At 45.4% G+C, this 19,589-nt stretch overlaps 1 protein-coding gene across 1 annotated transcript in view; it reads left to right on the forward strand.

Moving 5' to 3' along the window:
• The window catches only part of LOC311228197 (uncharacterized protein), a 465,049-nt gene that overhangs the window by 4,093 nt on the left and 441,367 nt on the right, over positions 1–19,589 (forward strand). The window contains exon 2 of the mRNA XM_084314108.1: positions 8,273–8,345. Within this exon, the coding sequence (XP_084170234.1) occupies positions 8,293–8,345 (53 nt within the window). The 5' untranslated portion in view covers positions 8,273–8,292. The remainder of the gene's footprint in view (positions 1–8,272; positions 8,346–19,589) is intronic.

Here is a 19,589-nt window from a genome sequence, read left to right on the forward strand (position 1 = left end):
AGATGTCGGACAGACAGGCCGAGATCCGCTCAGAGACGTGGATATCTGAGGGAGGGAAGGAGAGGAAGAGTTGAGTATCATCGGCATAACAATGATATGAGAAGCCATGAGACGTGATAACAGTGGCGGACTGGGACACAAATTCAGCCCGGGACATTCAGATGCACCAGCCCACACACCGGCCCACGCACCGGCCCCGAAACCGGCCCACACAACGGCCGTTATGAAACACTTGTCCAGTATTAAACAACCCAAGGCTGTGGCTAAGGAGTCAACATCAGGGAGACCAAATCTACACCCCGCCCCTAGATGTGCACAGTGCACACACACACACACACACACACATATACCGTTACTTCCTGTCATTGGCATATGTTTTTTTTTTACTAACATCTTAGTGCAGGGGTCAGCAACCTTTTTGACATGGAGTGCCTGTTTGAAATATAGTTGTAACTAGTGTGCCTCAACAATATTCCATGCATCGTAATTTTTTTTTCTCATAATCAGGTCTTTTTAATGATAATTTTTACATTATTACATCATTATTGTTATTGTTATTATTAACAATATTATTATGATGGTTGTATCAACCCTAAATCTGAGTTGGGGGGGGGGGGGGGGGGAATGCAATGCAGACAAACAGCTGCATACAGTGCGACCATTTCACTCACATTTGCCCATTCATTTTTGGACACATCACACACCATCGGTGTGTGTACTGTACGTGTGCTGTCATAGCTCCACCTACAGGCCTAATGGAGAACACCAGGAGAACACCAGGATGTGAATGGAGGGTGAATGTGAGGTATATCGTGTAAATAAGTTTTGATTGATCGCAAGACTACACTGTAAAAAAAAAAATTTAGTACCAGAACTTAAAAATATTGAGTTCAGTTACTGTGCATTAAGGTTTTCAGTTTTCAATCCATAATAAGTTAACAGAAAAATAAGTACACAACCACATTATTTCAACCTAATAAAACTATGTTTATTGTCATTGTTTTAAGAACACAAGTTGACTTGGTAATACTCACATTCTGAGTAAAAAAATGGCTTTTAACATGTGCAATGTTCAATGAAATAGAAAAATAAATAATACAATTTGTTGATTAATCCCACTGGTCACAATGGTGACCGTAATAATGTTTTTGTTATAAGGCTCTGCAAATGTTACTGAATGATGTAGCAATGTATTTCCAGCTAAATTGAAATAATAAACAAATAAAGGGTCTCAATTAAATATGTGGAAGTAAAAAGAACCTGTGGGAGGATTTCAACAAGATAAATGCGACAACAGTGCAAAATAGTTCACTATAATATTTCAAAGCAAAAAAAAAAGAAAAAAAAAAGAGAATTTTTTTTTTCATTTTTTTCATTTTTTTTTTTTATGCAGGCACGCGTGCCTAGGGTTGCCTACCCCATGTCTTAGTGCCTCATTAGCCTAGGGATTAAGGATACATGAAGTATTAACTACACTATAATAATATTGAGGTTTTGATCCGTAGAAAGGTCTGTGCTACACAATTTCAGTTAGATTGGATTTATTGTCCTTTAATTTGGCACTCATGACATTAGTTGCTTGCCGTTTAATCAACATCGAAAGACCCCCCACTTCCTCCCAGAGACACCCATTCCAAGAGCCTGTTCTCTCTCTCTCTCTCTCTCTCTCTCTCTCTCTCTCTCCCTCTCCCTCTCTCTCTCTCTGTGTATGTGTCTCACTGTGTGTGTGTGTCTCTCTCTCTGTGTCTCTCCCTCTCTCTGTGTGTCTCTCTCTCTGTGTCTCTCCCTCTCTCTGTGTGTCTCTCTCTGTGTCTGTCTGTCTGTCTGTCTGTCTGTCTGTCTGTCTGTCTGTCTGTCTGTCTGTCTGCATTCACACTCACACAGTCATACGCTACTGGTGGTGGTGAGCAGCATCAGCAAACACAGCTGCCCTGGCTGACGGAATCATGTCTGCTATTCAGCACCAACCACCATCAACAACCTTCATAAATACATTCAACATTAATGGAATAGGCTAACTACCAACTTAGCTGTAGCAGTTATCTGTTATATGCAATCACATTTGTTTAACTACAGGGTAGTAGTTGACCTAGTTGTTAGCTTAAGCTAGTTAGCTGTGGTTATTTACAAACATGTAGATGAGACTAATCCAGATCGAGAACATGGCAGTTGGGAATTCTAAGGTACATCTTATTTAAGCATGTAAAATGGCAACTAATCAATTCAATCAATTAGATTACCAATATTATATCAACATGAAAATTTGGAAGGGAACATAATAGTATTTTATTTTAGTATTTACTATTATAATATTAGTAGCCGATTAATTTGCAGCCCGTCCTAGGTTCTGATTGGCTCTCTAGGTTAGCACTTTAGCTTCTGATGCTGTGGTGGGCACTAGTCCTAACATTGCTAACTAAACTTTTAGTCAGAGAAAAAAACTTCACGAGTCACGACTATTTACGTCCACGTGCTGTAAGGAATCAGGAATACGGAAAGCACATTGTCTTGTAATAGAATGACTGAAATCACTGCAAGAGCTAGTATAGGCTAGCTAGCCCTCATGAACCGGCAGACACCAACAGTAGAATATGCACTAGGCTACTGCACGCACCTGTCATGTTACTGTTGGTTCCTTCCACTTGAACTTCATCATCATTAGCAGCAGCAGCTACTCTAACGCCAGCCCTTCCTCTACTAAACATGTCTGTAATTTTAGAACATTGTTCTGCGTCTTTTACTAGCAATTTTAGTTTTTTAATTCTAGCTTTTTCAGCTCCACCCTTTCTTTTTTTTGTATTCTCCATTTCTGCGCTTCTAGGCCTACTCGCGGTTGGGAGGAAACGTGAATCTCATTCACTGATGTCTCATGTCTCATTCAAGACTGGCTAACAAAAGCATGTCTTTCACTTAACACCAAGAAAACAGTTTGTATGATGTTCACAAATTCACCAGTATAAGTCACTCACTCTAATGTGTTTCTGGGAGAGGCGGAGCTGGACATTGTACATTAATTCAAGTATCTTGGACTCTACATTGACCTTCAAAAAGTCATGTGAAGAAAGTGACAAACACAGTCAAGTTTAACATCGAAAACTTCAGGCAGATCAGGCCCTGCCTGCCAGTTAATGCTGCAAGGATGTTTCTGCATTCAATGATTTTATCACACATCGAGTACTGTTTTATCAACTGGTCTCTTTCATATGTCACTACTCTTACACCAATATAATTACTCTACAAAAAAGCCATAAAAGTATTTGATAGGAAACCAATTTCATTTCACCACTGTAATGTCTTTCCAAGTTTTCAAATATACTTGCTTCATGTACAAGGTTCTGCATGGACTTGCCCCGCCCCCATTGAATGAGTTCATCCAACAGAAAGCAGACACTGGCATTACCACCAGGGCCATCAGTAGAGGGGACTGTAAGGTGCCTTTTCGGTATACTACCTTTGCAAAAACTGTGTTCTCTGTTAAAGGTTATATATATTTTTTTTTCTTTTTTATATTTTAAAATAGTACACTCATTTGAGTAGTGGAAAAGGGGTAGGATTAAATAAGTATATACTTCTTCCTACTCCTTTTCGAACATGTATTATTTGATTCAATGGTGGGTTCTGTTTTGTTTTATGCTGCTGGAGTATGGGGTTTTGATGATGCACCTGAATGTAATGCGATCCAGAACCGGGCCATAAGATATTTTTTAGGAGTCCATAAATATACACCAAAAGGGGCTATAGAAGGGGACATGGGGTGGGATTCTTGCTTGGTCAAGCAAAAAGGTGAAATGGTGAGGTTATGGAACCGCCTGGTCCAGCTGCCAAATGGCAGGGTGACTAAAAAGATTTTTAATTGGGACAGAGCACACTGTCATCCCTGGTCAAGAGAGATGTCTATGATTTTTTCTTCTACTGACTTGAGTATGATTTTTATGAACAATTTGCAGTGTAAGGTTCACATAATTAAAACAAAATTATCAACAATCCATCAGGATAAGTGGAAGGTGGAGATTTTGAAAAAACCTAAACTTAGAAAATATATTGCAATTAAAAATGAGTATTTTACTGAACCTTATGTAATGTTAAACTTAAAGAGAAGACGGAGGTCTCTGTGTGCCCAGTTGAGGTCTGGCACCCTGCCATTGGCTGTGGAAGTGGGTAGATTCCAGGGTAAACCTGAGGAGGAGCGGTTGTGTGTTCTGTGTGATCTGGGAGTTGTGGAGGATGAATATCATTTTGTTTTTTATTGCCCTTTGTACACTACTTTGAGGAGAGCTTTATTTGCAAAAATTCAAATTATAAACCCAGATTTGTTTTGGCAGTCTGAGAGCTGTATGTTGAGTTGTTTTTTTGTGGAGGACATCTTTGGTTTTGCAGGATTTTTGGAGAAGGCATGGCACCTGAGACAAAACACACTGTATCCTATATAATTGTATTTGAATTCACCTTGTTTTTCTGTTTATTTACATTGAGTACAGCTTGTGTTATATTACGTTTTATTGTATTTTCTTGTATTTTCTTTTTTTATGGCCATCTTGGTCTGTGACATTTGTTAAGTAATGGGTAAAGTATATTGTTATATACTTATTGTTATGTGTCTTGTAAGCCCATATGGGCTGGGCATACATCTGTATGTAAGACACGAAAATAAAAATATCAAATCAAATCAAAAAAAAAATGTAGATTGAGTTGTGTTTTGCTTTTGTTATTGTTTGTTTGTATTTATTGCATGTTCGAAATAAAGATTTCAAATCAAAAGGTGGTAACTACTGGAATAGCCTACCAGTTGTGATTAGAGAGTGCCCTACATACTCCATGTTCAAGACCCATCTTAAACTGCATCTTAAGGCAAACCAGAACTGTGATCATTTTTAATCTGATTTAGTTTATGCAACTTGTTTATTGTTTTATTGCCGGCCCACACACTGGCCCACACACCGGCCCACATAATGGCCCACACACCGGCCCACATACGGCCCACACACTGGCCCACACACTACACCAGCCCACACACTACAACGGCCCACACACCGGCCCACACACTGGCCCACACACTGGCCCACACACTGGCCCACACACTGGCCCACACACTGGCCCACATACTGGCCCACACACCGGCCCACATTAGTGGCCCGCACACCGACTCACACACTGGCCCACACACCGGCCCACACACTGGCCCACACACTGGCCCACACACCGGCCCACACACTGGCCCACACACTGGCCCACATACTGGCCCACACACCGGCCCACATACTGGCCCACACACCGGCCCACACACCGGCCCACACACTGGCCCACATTAGTGGCCCGCACACCAACTCACACACTGGCCCACACACCGGCCCACACACCGGCCCACACACCGGCCCACACACTGGCCCACACACCGGCCCACACACTGGCCCACATTAGTGGCCCACACACCGACTCACACACTGGCCCACACACCGGCCCACACACCGGCCCACATACTGGCCCACACACTGGCCCACATACTGACTCACACACTGGCCCACACACCGGCCCACACACTGGCCCACATTAGTGGCCCACACACCGACTCACACACTGGCCCACACACCGACTCACACACTGGCTGACACACTGGCCCACACACTGGCCCACACACCGGCCCACATTAGTGGCCCACACACTGGCCCACATACTGACTCACACACTGGCCCACACACCGGCCCACACACTGGCCCACATTAGTGGCCCACACACCGACTCACACACTGGCCCACACACCGACTCACACACTGGCTGACACACTGGCCCACACACTGGCCCACACACCGGCCCACATTAGTGGCCCACACACTGGCCCACACACTGACAAAAAAAAAGAAGGAAAAAAAAAATATATATATAATTTTTTTTTTTTTTTTTTTTTTGGACCAGCCCACTTTGGTTCCGGCCCATCGGGATTCGTCCCGAACGTCCCGATGGCCAGTCCGCCACTGCGTGATAATGTTACCCAGTGATTTAGTGTAGAGGGAGAAGAGAAGGGGTCCTAGGACCGAGCCCTGGGGGACACCCGTCCGGAGGGGGCGGGTGGCCGACAGAGTCCCTCTCCATGACACTTGGTAGGAGCGGTCATTGAGGTATGATGTCAGCCATGTCAGCGCAGATCCAGCCACTCCCATTCCTGCGAGGGCCGCGAGGAGGATCTGATGGTTGTCTGTGTCGAAGGCTGCAGATAGATCTAGGAGAATCAGGACAGAAGAGAGGCCTTTCGCTTTTGCTAAGTGAAGTGCCTCTGTGACCGCAATGAGGGCCGTTTCTGTGGAGTGGCCAGTCCGGAAGCCAGACTGATTGGGGTCTAGGAGGTCATTCTGTAAGAGATAAGCAGTAAGTTGGTTGGATACAGCACGTTCAAGTGTTTTAGAAAGGAAGGAGGGAAGAGAGACAGGGCGATAGTTGGCTATGATGGTGGGGTTCAGGGTTGGTTTTTTTATGAGGGGCGTGACTCTGGCTTGTTTTAGGGAGGTGGGGACCACCCCCGAGTTGAGTGAGGAGTTGATGGTTGCAGTTAGGAATGGGAGGATGTCCGGTGCTATGGTCTGGAGGAGTGGGGAGGGTAGCTGGTCCAGCTGGCATGTAGTCGGACGGTTCGACGTTACCAGTGTCAGGGTCTCGGCTTCTGTAATGGGAGAGAAAGATGACAGAGTGAAGGATGAGGTTCTCGATTCAGCGTTTGGAATGGGTGGGGGTTGGGAGAAGGAGCTGCGGATGTTCTCCACTTTTTCCTCAAAGAAGATCGCAAAGTCTTCGGCAGAAAAAGATGAGGGAGGAGGAGGTGGGGGGGGAGTGAGGAGGGAGGACATGCACTGTACAGCCCTGCATTGAGGAGTGTTTCTTCAAAAAGGACCCTAAAATATAATTTGACATAAAAAAAATTGAGCTCTTCCAGGCATGTAAATGAGAAACAATAAAAAAAAATTAATACAAATCGACCTTTTTTTTGGTACATTTTAAAGTTAAATGCATCAATCTGGTGCACTTTGAGAGCAAAATAAAGAGGCTAGATCTTTGTGCTCAAAACACAAAATCGACTAGACTAGTGCTTCCCAATCCTCTCCTCGAAGCACCCCAGCCGTTCAATGTATTTGTTAAATTCCACCACCAGCACACCTGATTCAACTTAACTAGCCCTTTATTAGTTGAATAAAGGTGTGCTGGTGGTGGAATTTAACAAATACATGGAACGGCTGGGGTGTCTCGAGGAGAGGTTTGGGAACCACTGGACTAGAGCATACATTTGAGCCATCAAAGAAATTAAGCAAAAGTGGTTACCTGTGTTGAACTGGTTATTTTTTTAATACATTTTTTTCCCCTTCCTTTTTCCGATTTTTCTCCCATCCCACTGTTAGTCGTTATGCCAATTCCCAACCCCCTTCCTGGTTGTTGCGCACTCCCCCCTACTGTTGGTCCGGGAGGCCGGAGACTGTCACATGCTTTCATCCGACGCATGTGCAGCCAGCCGGCAGCCAGCCTGGCAGCGCAGATTCTCACCGGGAGAGTGTAACGTGTGGAAGGTCACACTACCTCCCTCCAGATCCTCCCATCGCTGTGCAGGCGCCCCGACCGAACTGTAGGGGTCGCTGTCCACAAGGCCCAGGACCCACCCATCAGCTTTCCCACCCCTAACGCAAGCCAATTGTGTTAGTATGAACGACCAGCCAAGCTGATAGCAACGCAGAGAGCTGGACTCGAACCCAGCGTCTCCGGCGTTGATGGCGAGCGCCTTGCCCACTACACCACCTAGCTGCCAACTGGTTTATTTTTTAGAAAATAGGGGCGCCCCAGTGGCGAACCACATAGCGCGCTCAGCCGCGACACGGCCGACCCGGGTTCGATTCCCAAACCCGTCGTTATTTGCTGAATGTCTTCCCCCCACTCTGTCTCCCATTCCTCCTCTGTCTCTACTGGACTGCCCAGTAGAAATAAAGCGATAAAAACACCAAAAAATAAATCTAAAAAAAAGATATATATAGGGATTACTATTACGACTACTACCACTGCCAATACTACTGATACATCCATATTGGCAAACTTTATATTTAAAAAAAAATTTTTTTTAAAAGAAACTTGAAATTGGAACTTGCAACCTAAAACCCCTCCCTACCTCTCTCCCAAACCGTCTCTACAACAATTGTTTTATGTTGCGTGATCATGTATATTATGTACCTGCACTTGTCCAGAAGCTTATGGGGATAATCCCCTCAATAATCAAATGGTTCTATTCTCTTCTTACCAACAGGACACAACAAGTCAAGGTGAATGACACACACTCTGAGGTCAAATTCTGCAGCACCGGGGTGCCTCAAAGTGCGGTGAGCTCCCCTCTCTTATTTACACTGTACACCAATTAGGCTTGGGCCTAACAAAATTAATAGTTGGTTTCAGGTTGGTTGTCAGTTTGGCCATGGGTAGGTAGGGAATTTATTTTATTTTATTTTATTCTTTCCCACGGCGACTATGGATAGGGAATTTCTTTATTTAATTAAAATGTTCACAACAACATGGATGCATGTACTCTGCCAGCATGTTTAATATCCATAATACTAAATGTTTGACTAAGATTTCTATGAAACTTTATTATTATTATTATTATTTTTTTTTAATATATATATATTTTTTAAAACGCATAAAATATATTGGGTCGCACCTAAATCGGCAGGGTCGGTCGGCAACCTGAAACCAACTATTAATTTTGTTAGGCCCTGGGCGGTATCCTTTTTTTCACACGTCATACCATTATGACATAATACCCCGGTGTACGGTATTTGACGGTATGACTTTCATTTTCATCAAATCATCGTCAGCTCTCAGAATGGTAGTCAGAAGCCCGCACCGTTAGCGTTACTGCGTTAGCATCTAGCCTAGCCATGGCAGACTATTTGATTTGTTAAGGGCTCGAAATTGCCTGGGTTTTGGTCATATGCTCCCGAAATGCTCCCGTTGTTTGGCTACTTCTATGTGCAGTGAAAACTACTCGAATGCTTTATAACCTAGTCATTGATTTAGTTCAGGGTAATCTAAGATTAGCCGCAGAGTTAACGCTAGTTAACGTGAGCTAACGCTAGTTAATCAAGCTCAGTAGCTCACAGAGCGAGATAAACAGCTGACAGCGGATAGTACAGGACGGTACAAATACAATAAAAAGGCGGGTAGGCGCTGTTGTGTAAACCTAGTGTAGACTCCTTTACATAAGCCTACTGCGAGGGGCAAGTGGACTGGCTTGAGTTAGACGCGTGCTTAAAGAATTCAATGTCCAGAGAGCTCTTATCATTTTCGATATGCCAATCCTTTTATTGACTTATCAACCAAAATATATATACAAAAACTCTTTTTACTAATAACACTGACCGCCGACCTATACGGCACATCTCGAACACGGTCAAAAACTGTATGGCTATTCCCCTTGCGCACCTGGGGCTCGTCACCCACTGATCAGTATATATGGGTAACCACCCCCTGTGGTGGTTGCCATGGTGACTGATAATGCCAAACCTCTGCACCGTGAGTTAAAATAAAACTAAATAAACAGAAGGGCATTTTGGCTCCAACACGCCGGCCCCTAATTGAGAATGGCAGGAGGCCAGGAACAATTCAAAATAATATTTACATAATGGAGCCAATAAATGTATACAAAAGAACTCAAAAAACAATTATTTGAATTAGAAGCTTTAAATTGCAGCTTCTTGAAGCAAGCAAAGTTTAGTTACTGGTCTATCCAGTGTGCTCGTTTTTGTCTTCACTCGTGCAGAACGCACCAGTCCTTTCCTGTCAGGATAGGTCTCCAGGACTCTTCCAAGTAACCAGGAACCACGTGGAGCTGTAGCGTCTGCGATCAATACAATGTCTCCAGGGACAAGACTTCGTCTCTCCTTACTCCACCTCTGCCGCTCCTGTAAAAAAGGTCTGAGATGTATTGGACTTGTCTCCATCTCCTTTTGAGGTAGAGGTCAGACTTCTCAAACAATCCAGGTGGCAAGATTGGAATTCTTTTCATTGTGAGAATGTGATTGGGAGTGAGAGCTTCCAGATTGTTGGGATCTCCAGACAACTTAGTTATGGGGCGATCATTAAGAATGGCTTCGACTTCACACAGCACTGTATGAAATCCTTCGTCATTCAAGGTTTGCTGGTGTAGAACTGATGTTAGTATTCGTCGAATCATCCGTATGATGCGCTCCCATGCACCTCCATGATGAGAAGCTGTTGGTGGGTTGAAGCTCCACTGAATTCCTTCTTCCAGAAAAGCTGATTGTATTTTGCTGTGGTTTAAAGCAGCGAGAGCTTCCCTCAACTCTCTTTTAGCACCAACAAAATTGGTTCCATTGTCCGATCTTAAATGAGAGATGGGTCCCCTTCTACAAATAAACCTGCGTAGAGCATTTATACAGGAGTCCGTATCCAATGAATAAGCGACTTCCAAATGGACTGCTCTACTTGCCATACAGGTGAAAATGACTCCATAGCGCTTTTCAAAGGAACGTCCCCTCTTGACCTCAATCGGGCCGAAATAATCAACTCCAACATTGGTAAATGGAGGAAGATCAGCAACGATTCGCTCTAGAGGCAAGTCTGACATCTTCTGCTCACCCAACTTTCCTCTATGGCGTTTGCAGAAGACACAGTCAGACAGGACCTTTCTTGTTGCTGCATTGGCACTAGTGATCCAATATTTTCGGCGCAATCTGGAGAGAACATGGTTTCTCCCACCATGACCCATCTGTTCGTGGATGTGCTTTAGTATGAGAGTCGATACATGGAGGTCTTTCGAGAGGATAACAGGATGTTTAGATTCCTCAGACATTGCTGCCCTACTCAACCTCCCTCCAACTCTAAGCAAGCCATCCTCCAGAATGGGGTCCAGTTTATAGATGGGACTGTCTTTCTTTACTTCACCCTTTCCAGATGTCAACACAGCAAGTTCATCAGGGAACCTTTGCTGTTGAGTGAAGCGAATGATGGCAGACTCAGCTGTAGAAAGATCATCTGGTGTTAAGTTCTGGTTTCCCAATGCAGCTCTACTTTGTTGCATTTCCTGTTCCACTTTGTCTGCATCTTCATGACTCAGTTGGTTTCTTTTACGACTCATCTCCAATAGAGTCTTTCGTAATTTCAGGATCCAAGCAACTGACCTTTTCAACCTTTTCCAGTCAGAAAAGTAGGTGATCAGTTGGTGTGTGGCACTTGGTGCATCGACAATTACTGCGTTGATGGTGAGATCCTTTTTGACCTCAGGGTCATCAGCAGCAATGTTGTACTCCAAGATACTATCTGGCCACTCTTCCTCTGGTTTCCAAAGAAACTCAAGGCCTTCAATCCAACTTCTGTTGGTCAGCAAATCATCCACCGTAACTCCCCTTGAGGCTTTGTCAGCAGGGTTCTGAGTGGTATGAATGTACCTCCACTGCGTGACTTCAGATGTTCTTCGGATTGTAGAAATCCTATTTGCCACAAAGGTGTGAAATCTCTTGTCTTCATTTCTGATGTACTTTAAAACTGAAGTACTGTCAGTCCAAAGCTGAATTTCGCCTCTGAGCATGGTGTCCACACGAACAGCAAGAACAGCTGCAGTGAGTTCCAAGCGTGGAATGGTGACTTGCTTTAGTGGGCAAACTCTGGCTTTACCTAACAGAAAAGAGACATGACACCTGTTGCTGTTGTTCCATATCTTCAGATAGGTCACAGTGCCATATCCACTTTCGCTGGCATCAGAGAAGTGATGTAGTTGACCACGAATGGTTTCTCCAAAATCTGCCGGCTTGAGGCATCTTTCAACTTTGAATGCCATCACTCTTTCCAGGTCTCTCAACCATTTCGTCCACTGCTGTTGGAGAATTGGGTGAATTTGATCATCCCATCCATAGTTCCTCCTACACATATCTTGCAGTATGAGCTTGGCTGGAAGTGTGAGTGGGGCAAGAAATCCTAAAGGATCATAGATTGAGCTGACCATCGATAGAATCCCACGTCGAGTATGAGGCTGTTCTTTGAGTGCCAACTTGAACTTAAAAGTGTCTGTATCAACACACCAATGAAGTCCAAGGGCCCTCTCCACTGGCAGTTGGTCTGTCGAGATCCAAGTCAAGCAAATTCTTGGATCGGTCTTCCTCTGGGATGGATAGCAGCACTCCACGGTTATTGCTAATCCATTTTGTCAAATGGAAGCCTCCTTTTTGACAAACATCTGTCAAATCCTTGACCATTTTAACAGCCTCCTCTTCTGATGGCAAGCTCTTAAGACAGTCATCCATGTAGAAGTTGCTGTTGACCGTGTCAAGTACCTCAGCAGGGAAACTGTTGTGGTTATCTTCTGCTGTCTTTCGGAGGGCATGACAAGCACAGCTAGGAGAAGACACTGCCCCAAAGAGATGCACAGTCATCCTATATTCTACCAGTTCTTGGGATACGTCGCCGTCAGGCCACCACAAGAACCGAAGAAAATCTCTGTCTTTCTGTGCCACATTGACCTGATGGAACATCGCTTTAACATCAGTCATTAAGGCTACAGGTTCTTGCCGGAAACGTGTGAGGACTCCTAACAAGGTGCTGGTGAGGTAAGGGCCTTGTAGAAGCTCCTTATTGAGAGATTTTCCTCTATACTCTGCTCCACAGTCAAATACGACACGCAGATTGCCCTTCCTGGGATGGTACACTCCATGGTGTGGAATGTACCATACTTTTCCATCACACCGTTCCACTTGATGTTCAGGAACACGTTCAGCATATCCTTTACTGATTACGTCGTCGAGAAAGTTGGTGTATTCTCTGTGGAACTTCTCATCTCTCCCAAACTTCCTTTTCAGTCCAAGGATGCGTTGCCTAGCAACAAACTGATTGTTTGGCAGAGACACTTCTTTCCTTTTTAAAGGGAAGCTCCAAGGTGTAATGTCCATCTTGCAGTTTGCATGAATCAGTCATGATTTCCATGAACTTCATATCATCCCTCGACATTTCCTCTTTGTCTTCTGATGACCTTTCATTAAAATCATGGTTGTACTGATTGTTCAGCAACTCCTCCAGATTTGTTATAGAGATCCTATTAACAATAGCAGCGGGGTTGACATTCTCACTCCGCTGCTCACTGTAGCCTGATAGGGGACCATTAACGACCCACCCCAATAGGGTCTTAATGGCATATGGCCCATTGCCATGACTATTCACAATTTCCCAAGGTTCAAGCAATTTGGAGGCATTGGTACCTATCAATAACTCCACATCAGCTTGAATCCGAGGAAGGGCAACCCCATCTAAGTATGGCCACTTAGCCAACTCCTCTTGGCTAATGATGTTACTCGTTGTTACAGGCATCCTCTTCTGGGTGTAGACCTTGGGCAGGTCATAGAACTGTTTCCCAGTGAGGCTGGAGATCTCCAAGTCTGTCAGTATGTAGCTGGACACAGATGCCTTTGGGCCCATGGTATGTAAGCTGATTTGTGTTTTCCTTCCTGTAAGGTTCAGCCTTCTCATTAGGGATTCTGAACAAAATGTGTCAGTGCTGCCTGGATCTAAAAATGCATATGTTGTGATGATTTTGTCTCCCTTGCTGGACTTCACCTGTACAGGCAAGATTGACAGAGTCCCTTTGCTGCTTCCGGCCCCTGTTTGTCCACATGTTTGCAAAGAGATCTGTACGTTACTAACCGAAGGTTTCTTTGGCTGGTTTGTGTTGCTTGCTCTCTCCTTCTGATTAATATGAAGAACACTGGGATGGTTTTGGCTGCACACCTTGCAAGTCAAGCGCTTCTCGCAATTCCTGCTAAGATGTCCAATGCGAAGGCAGCCAAAACAGATTCCTTTTTGCCTTATAAAAGTAATCTTGTCCCTGTGTGTCTTCTCTTCCATCTGAGGACATTGATCCAGAGTGTGATTTTTAGAGCAACATACACAAGTGTTGGTGTCGTGAGCAGATGCATTTCTTTGCTTTGCAGGGGTTTCGATGGTAGTAACTGTGGTTGCAAAACTGTCTCCTTTGAATTTGGGTTTAATTTGTGATTTCATTCTGTTCATGTTCATAGGTCTACTTCCTGTATTTGGTGGTGTATTTTGAATGTCTCCGAAGACTGGGTCTGAGACAATCTTTACCTGGCGCTCAATGAATGTGACAATATCCATGAATTGTGGTCTGCGATGGTGTTTTTCCATTATCGAACATACAGAGACTCTCCAATTCTCTCGGAGCTTGTATGGAAGCTTTGAAATCAATACCTTCATGTTCGCTGGCATATCGAGTTCCCTCATGTACTGGACATTCTCCATAGCATTACAGCACTCCCGAAGGAAAAGAGCATAGGCTTGAAGAGATTTTATGTCTTCAGCCTTCACTAGCGGCCAGTTGAGCATCTTCTCCATGTAAGCTGCTGTGATTTTATATTCATCTCCAAAGTGTTGTTCAAGTAGGTACTTAGCCATATCATAGCCTCTGTCTGGAGCCATGTGTTGACAGCTACGCACAAGCTCTTTAGGCTGACCCCTGGTGTACTTCTCCAAGAAGTACAAACAATCACCTCTGTTTCTCGTGTTCTTCTCCACACAATGAACAAAGGCTCTGACAAAGGTTCTGTACTGCAGAGGATCCCCATCAAAATATGGAATCTCTCTTGGTGGCAGTAAGTGAGTGGTTTGCTGCTCCACTAGCATTGCTGTTATCTCATTTTGCCTTTTTAATAGGTTACATACAACTGAGGTTTCATTGCTTTGGGGTGAAATTACAGTTGGGGTCGTTAGCTGCACAGGAGCTTCCATGTGAGTTGTATTGTCCTGTGCTCCATCCCAAGACACATGTTGTCTTTGTAAAGATGGCGGTTGTGTTTGAATGAGGGTTGGCTGTAACAGCATAGATTGTTGTCTTTGCCAAAATGGGGGCGGTTGAATGGGTGTTGGCTGCACCAAGTGCATAGGTTGTTGTATTTGCCAGGGTGGTGGTTGTTGAATGAGTGCTTGTTGCTGTTGCATAGCTTGTGGTATTTGCCAGGGTGGTGGTTGTTGAATGGGTGCTTGTTGCTGTTGCATAGCTTGTGGTTTCCATAGTGATGGTTGTTGCACATATGATTGCTGTGCAGATGGTTGCTGCAGTTCTGGTGGTTGCATAGACGGTTGCTGTGGTAGTGATGTATATTCTTTTGCATGAGGATTGAGAGTGACTGAGGGTTCCTTTAACCTTGTTCCTTTCCTGTAGTAGGAGTCCATGCCATCGGACTGTGTGAGTGAAAGAGCTTGTTGACTGGGGGATTGAAATACTGCTATTCTTGCGTTGGTAGCTGCCAGTTGTGCATCAAGCTCCATCGTTTCCTTTTTCTTTTTCAGGATCTGTTCCTGCTCTTCCAGAGCGTGTTTATCCTTTTTCAGGATCTGTTCCTTGGCTTCCAGAGCGTGTTTCAGGATCTGTTCCTGCTCTTCCAGAGCGTGTTTATCCTTTTTTAGAATTTGTTCCTGCTCCTCCAGAGCGTGTTTATCCTTTAACGCTGCAGCGCGAATCACAAGTGAAGCTCTATCTGCCTCGGCCTGTAAGCGAGCTGCTGAGGTAGAAGATCTGCTGGACCTGCTGGACCTGCTGGTACCAGACCTTGTGTGACCTTTGTGAGCAGATTTTTTACTTTCCACATTAGAAATGCTGTCATTTGAATTAATTAGATTTTGCACATCCTCCTCATCCTCATTAACACTTTCCACAGGTTGTGTCATTTTTGTCCATGCGTTCATGTGATCAATAAAGTCCTTGACATTGATCATTTTGGCTTTGAACCAAATGTCATGTTTTCCCCTTTCCTCAGGAGGTACTATTGGCAACAGAGCCTCCTGGTTTGCTTCTGCTTCCTTGCATATGTGGAGATATTGCATAAATGCGCATTGCACCTCCTGTTTGCATCCACTTTGCATTAACCCCAAAATCGTTTTTTGCAAGTTAGAAGCCTTGTTAAATTTAGATTTATGTAATTTATGTAATGTGTCAATTTTATCCAATAGGGCTTTTGGTGTTAATTTGCTCTTGCGTTTTGTGACCTGCTGATCGGTATCAACATTGTGTGTGATTTGACCTGTGTCCACCTCGGACTGTGTTTCAGCCACTGTGGGTGTGGGCTGTGACTTTTCAACCAATGAAGGTTCTTTACAATGAGTTTCAGCCGTGGCTGGCTTTTCAACCATAACGCTGGTCTTTGTTGGATTCTGAACACCTTTATCAGAATTCATATCAGCAATATAAGACCAACAGATTCAATATGAAACGGTACCTTTGGTTAAATCACAATAAACAAACCCACAGTTAATCATCACATGACGTTCTAACCAAACCTTGACACACACACGAACGGGTTGCACAATCATATACCACCAATGCATTGGAATTTTCCCTTTTTATATTTTTCTCAATTGACCCTGTGTGCACACATTTGTTTTTTATATGGCCATATAAGATATACCGGTAGCGCGCTACATACCTGTTCGTTGCGCAGCGCTGTCGGGGCCGCTTGACTTTATTCTTTGAACTTCGAAAAGTCTTCAAACAGCGCTCCTTGTCCGAGCGCTATTCAACATCAAACAGCGCTCTTTGTCCGAGCGCTATTCAATAAACTGCTTGCGCGCAGGACAGCTCCCTGGTCCGTTCCCTCGCCCAAATGGTGCTGGGGCAGGTGATGCCGTCCGCTCCTTGACGGTGGTACCGTGGACATCTCCCTGGTCCGTTCCCTCGCCCAAATGGTGCTGGGGCAGGTGATGCCGTCCGCTCCTTGACGGTGGTGGGCAGCTCCTCCTGGTCCGTGTTCTCCCCGACGGTGCTGGGCAGCTTGGTCCAGATTGTCCACGTTCCGCGCAATTCCAAGCGAAACGGTGAACCAAACAGTTGTCACTAATGTCTTTCAGCGGCCTCAAAAATCAAAACACTGTCTGGCTGATCAGCTGTTGAATCTTGAGCGCAGAGCGCGCTGTCTGGCTGATCAGCTGTTTGAATGAATCTTGAGCGCCGAGCGCGATTATCCTCGTCTTCCAATAAGTAACAAAGGCAATTGTCCATTTCAAACGAAGAGCCTTAGTTTTTGACTAATGTAGACTCCTTTACATAAGCCTACTGCGAGGGGCAAGTGGACTGGCTTGAGTTAGACGCGTGCTTAAAGAATTCAATGTCCAGAGAGCTCTTATCATTTTCGATATGCCAATCCTTTTATTGACTTATCAACCAAAATATATATACAAAAACTCTTTTTACTAATAACACTGACCGCCGACCTATACGGCACATCTCGAACACGGTCAAAAACTGTATGGCTATTCCCCTTGCGCACCTGGGGCTCGTCACCCACTGATCAGTATATATGGGTAACCACCCCCTGTGGTGGTTGCCATGGTGACTGATAATGCCAAACCTCTGCACCGTGAGTTAAAATAAAACTAAATAAACAGAAGGGCATTTTGGCTCCAACACCTAGTACTCTTTAGTTCACATATAATAAGAGACGGATTATTTGCTTGCTCCACTAGTGCACCACAACAACACACACCAACTCTCGTCACAACGCTTTACGGTATTTTCACAGCACTGTCGCAACATTACCGTAAAACGTGAACACCGTTGTGACCCACTCGCTCCACTAGTGAGGACGCCTGGTCTCGCTCTCTGCTGGCGCGTGTGTGCACTACACTCAAAACTCCGTTTCACTGTAATAGAAGCTGAAGCGCATCTGTGATTTTGACGTGACGGACGGTATTGATTTTCAATACCGTCGGGATTTCTAAATACCTTGGTATACCGTAATACCGTCATACCGCCCAAGCCTAACACCAATGAGTGTAGTCAAGTCAAGTCAGTTTTATTTATATAGCACGTTTACAAATGACTAACAGCCAAATCAAAGTGCTTCACAACATGGTAAAAACACATACAATGCAATAAAAATACACTAGAAAAAAGGTAGAGTACAGTACATATAGGAAAGCAAGGGCAAAGTGCAATAAAAGAGACAAGAAAATTTGATAAAAAGTGCAGAGTGACAGCGGACGTCATGTATAGATGCTGGGCTAGCTCTGGTCAAAGGCCAGGGAGAAGAGGTGTGTTTTGAGCAAGGATTTAAAAACCTCCAGGCTCTGGGCAGATCTTATGTGGGGGGGAGGCTGTTCCAGAGTCTGGGGGCAGCAGCAGCAAAGGCTCTATCTCCCCTGTTTTTTAGCCTGGTCCTAGGCACCTCCAGCAGCAGCTGGTCAGCAGACCTTAAGGCTCTGGATGGGGTGGGCTGATGTAGGAGCTCAGCTAGGTACAGTGGAGCCAGCCCGTGTAGTGCTTTAAAAACAGTCAGTAAAAGTTTAAAATCAATACGGAAACGGACGGGGAGCCAGTGGAGACGAGCCAGAACGATAGGTTATGACTATAACCAAGTTCTGTTAGTAATGGTGACGCTCGGCATCACTACTGCACTGTACCTCGCTCGTGCACGCGCACTGAATAAAAATTCCACAAATGTACCTTTACATCCCAGCATTCGTCTGGCCACACCCCTATCAGCTTACCTACATAAGCAGGGGTGGGGCCACATACTCGCCTCCTTCTCAAGCTTTCACCACAAGGTGAGATCAAGGGCAGCAGCGGCGTCTGATGCCGAGCGTCACCATTACTAACAGAACTTGGTTATAGTCATAACCTATCGTTCTGTATCATAATGGCTCCGCTCGGCATCACTACTGCACAAGGGAGGCCGAGCGAGAGCCATCGGCCGACAAATACACCCCGCTGAGGCCCCCCACAACCATCAGATCAGGGAGGACCGAGCCCCCCCCACCCCCCCTAATGGAGGGCACCCCCCTATTGGAGGTTCCCGGGAGGGCGACGGACCCGACCGTGCGAAGAGGCACTCAAGCAACTCAGCGCACAGGGTGAGCAGACCGTGGCCTGACCCCACGACTACACACACGCACAACCCGCATGCCACCCGGGAACGAACGGAGGGAACAACCTCGTTACTGCCCCCAGAAATCACGGGGTCAAGAGCAAACCCAACCCTGTGGCAAGGCCGTAGCAGCGGAGCGCGAAGGAAGACCCAGACCCACTGAAGGGACTGGATCCCCTGGAAAACGGGGGCCCGGAGAGGTCAATGACGCCAGGCATCAAGACCCCACCAGGCGGTCACTTAGTGACACCGCCCCCCACATCGCCAGCGTATTCGGATAAGGCCCCTCCAAGAGCGGGCCCTTTCCCCCCAATAGCACACCGCCTGGCACACTGACCCTGCAGAACAGGCAGTCAGCATGGCCGTAAGCACACAAAAAAGGTTAACCAACGGAAGCAGGCAGCGCACCGGAGAAAACCAGGCAACATGCTGTAACCTGAGCCTGGAGCACTGCGGACGAGACAGGCGCCAAAGGAATTAGCTGAGAACAGCCCCCCCGGCGGAAGGGGCGTATGCTGGCGTTGTTGCATGACCAAGCCTCCATTTAAAAACAAACCCACCCAGAGGGGTTGAGGCAGAGAAGGCTGACATGATTGGCAGACGTCATGAACGTGCAGGGGCACCCTCAACCGGGTAACCCGGGAGTTGACACTGCTCCAACACACCAGGGAATCAACCACCTTGTCG

This window comes from Notolepis coatsorum (assembly GCF_963971535.1).
Source record: "Notolepis coatsorum genome assembly, chromosome: 5".
NCBI classification, from domain to species: Eukaryota; Metazoa; Chordata; class Actinopteri; order Aulopiformes; family Paralepididae; genus Notolepis; species Notolepis coatsorum.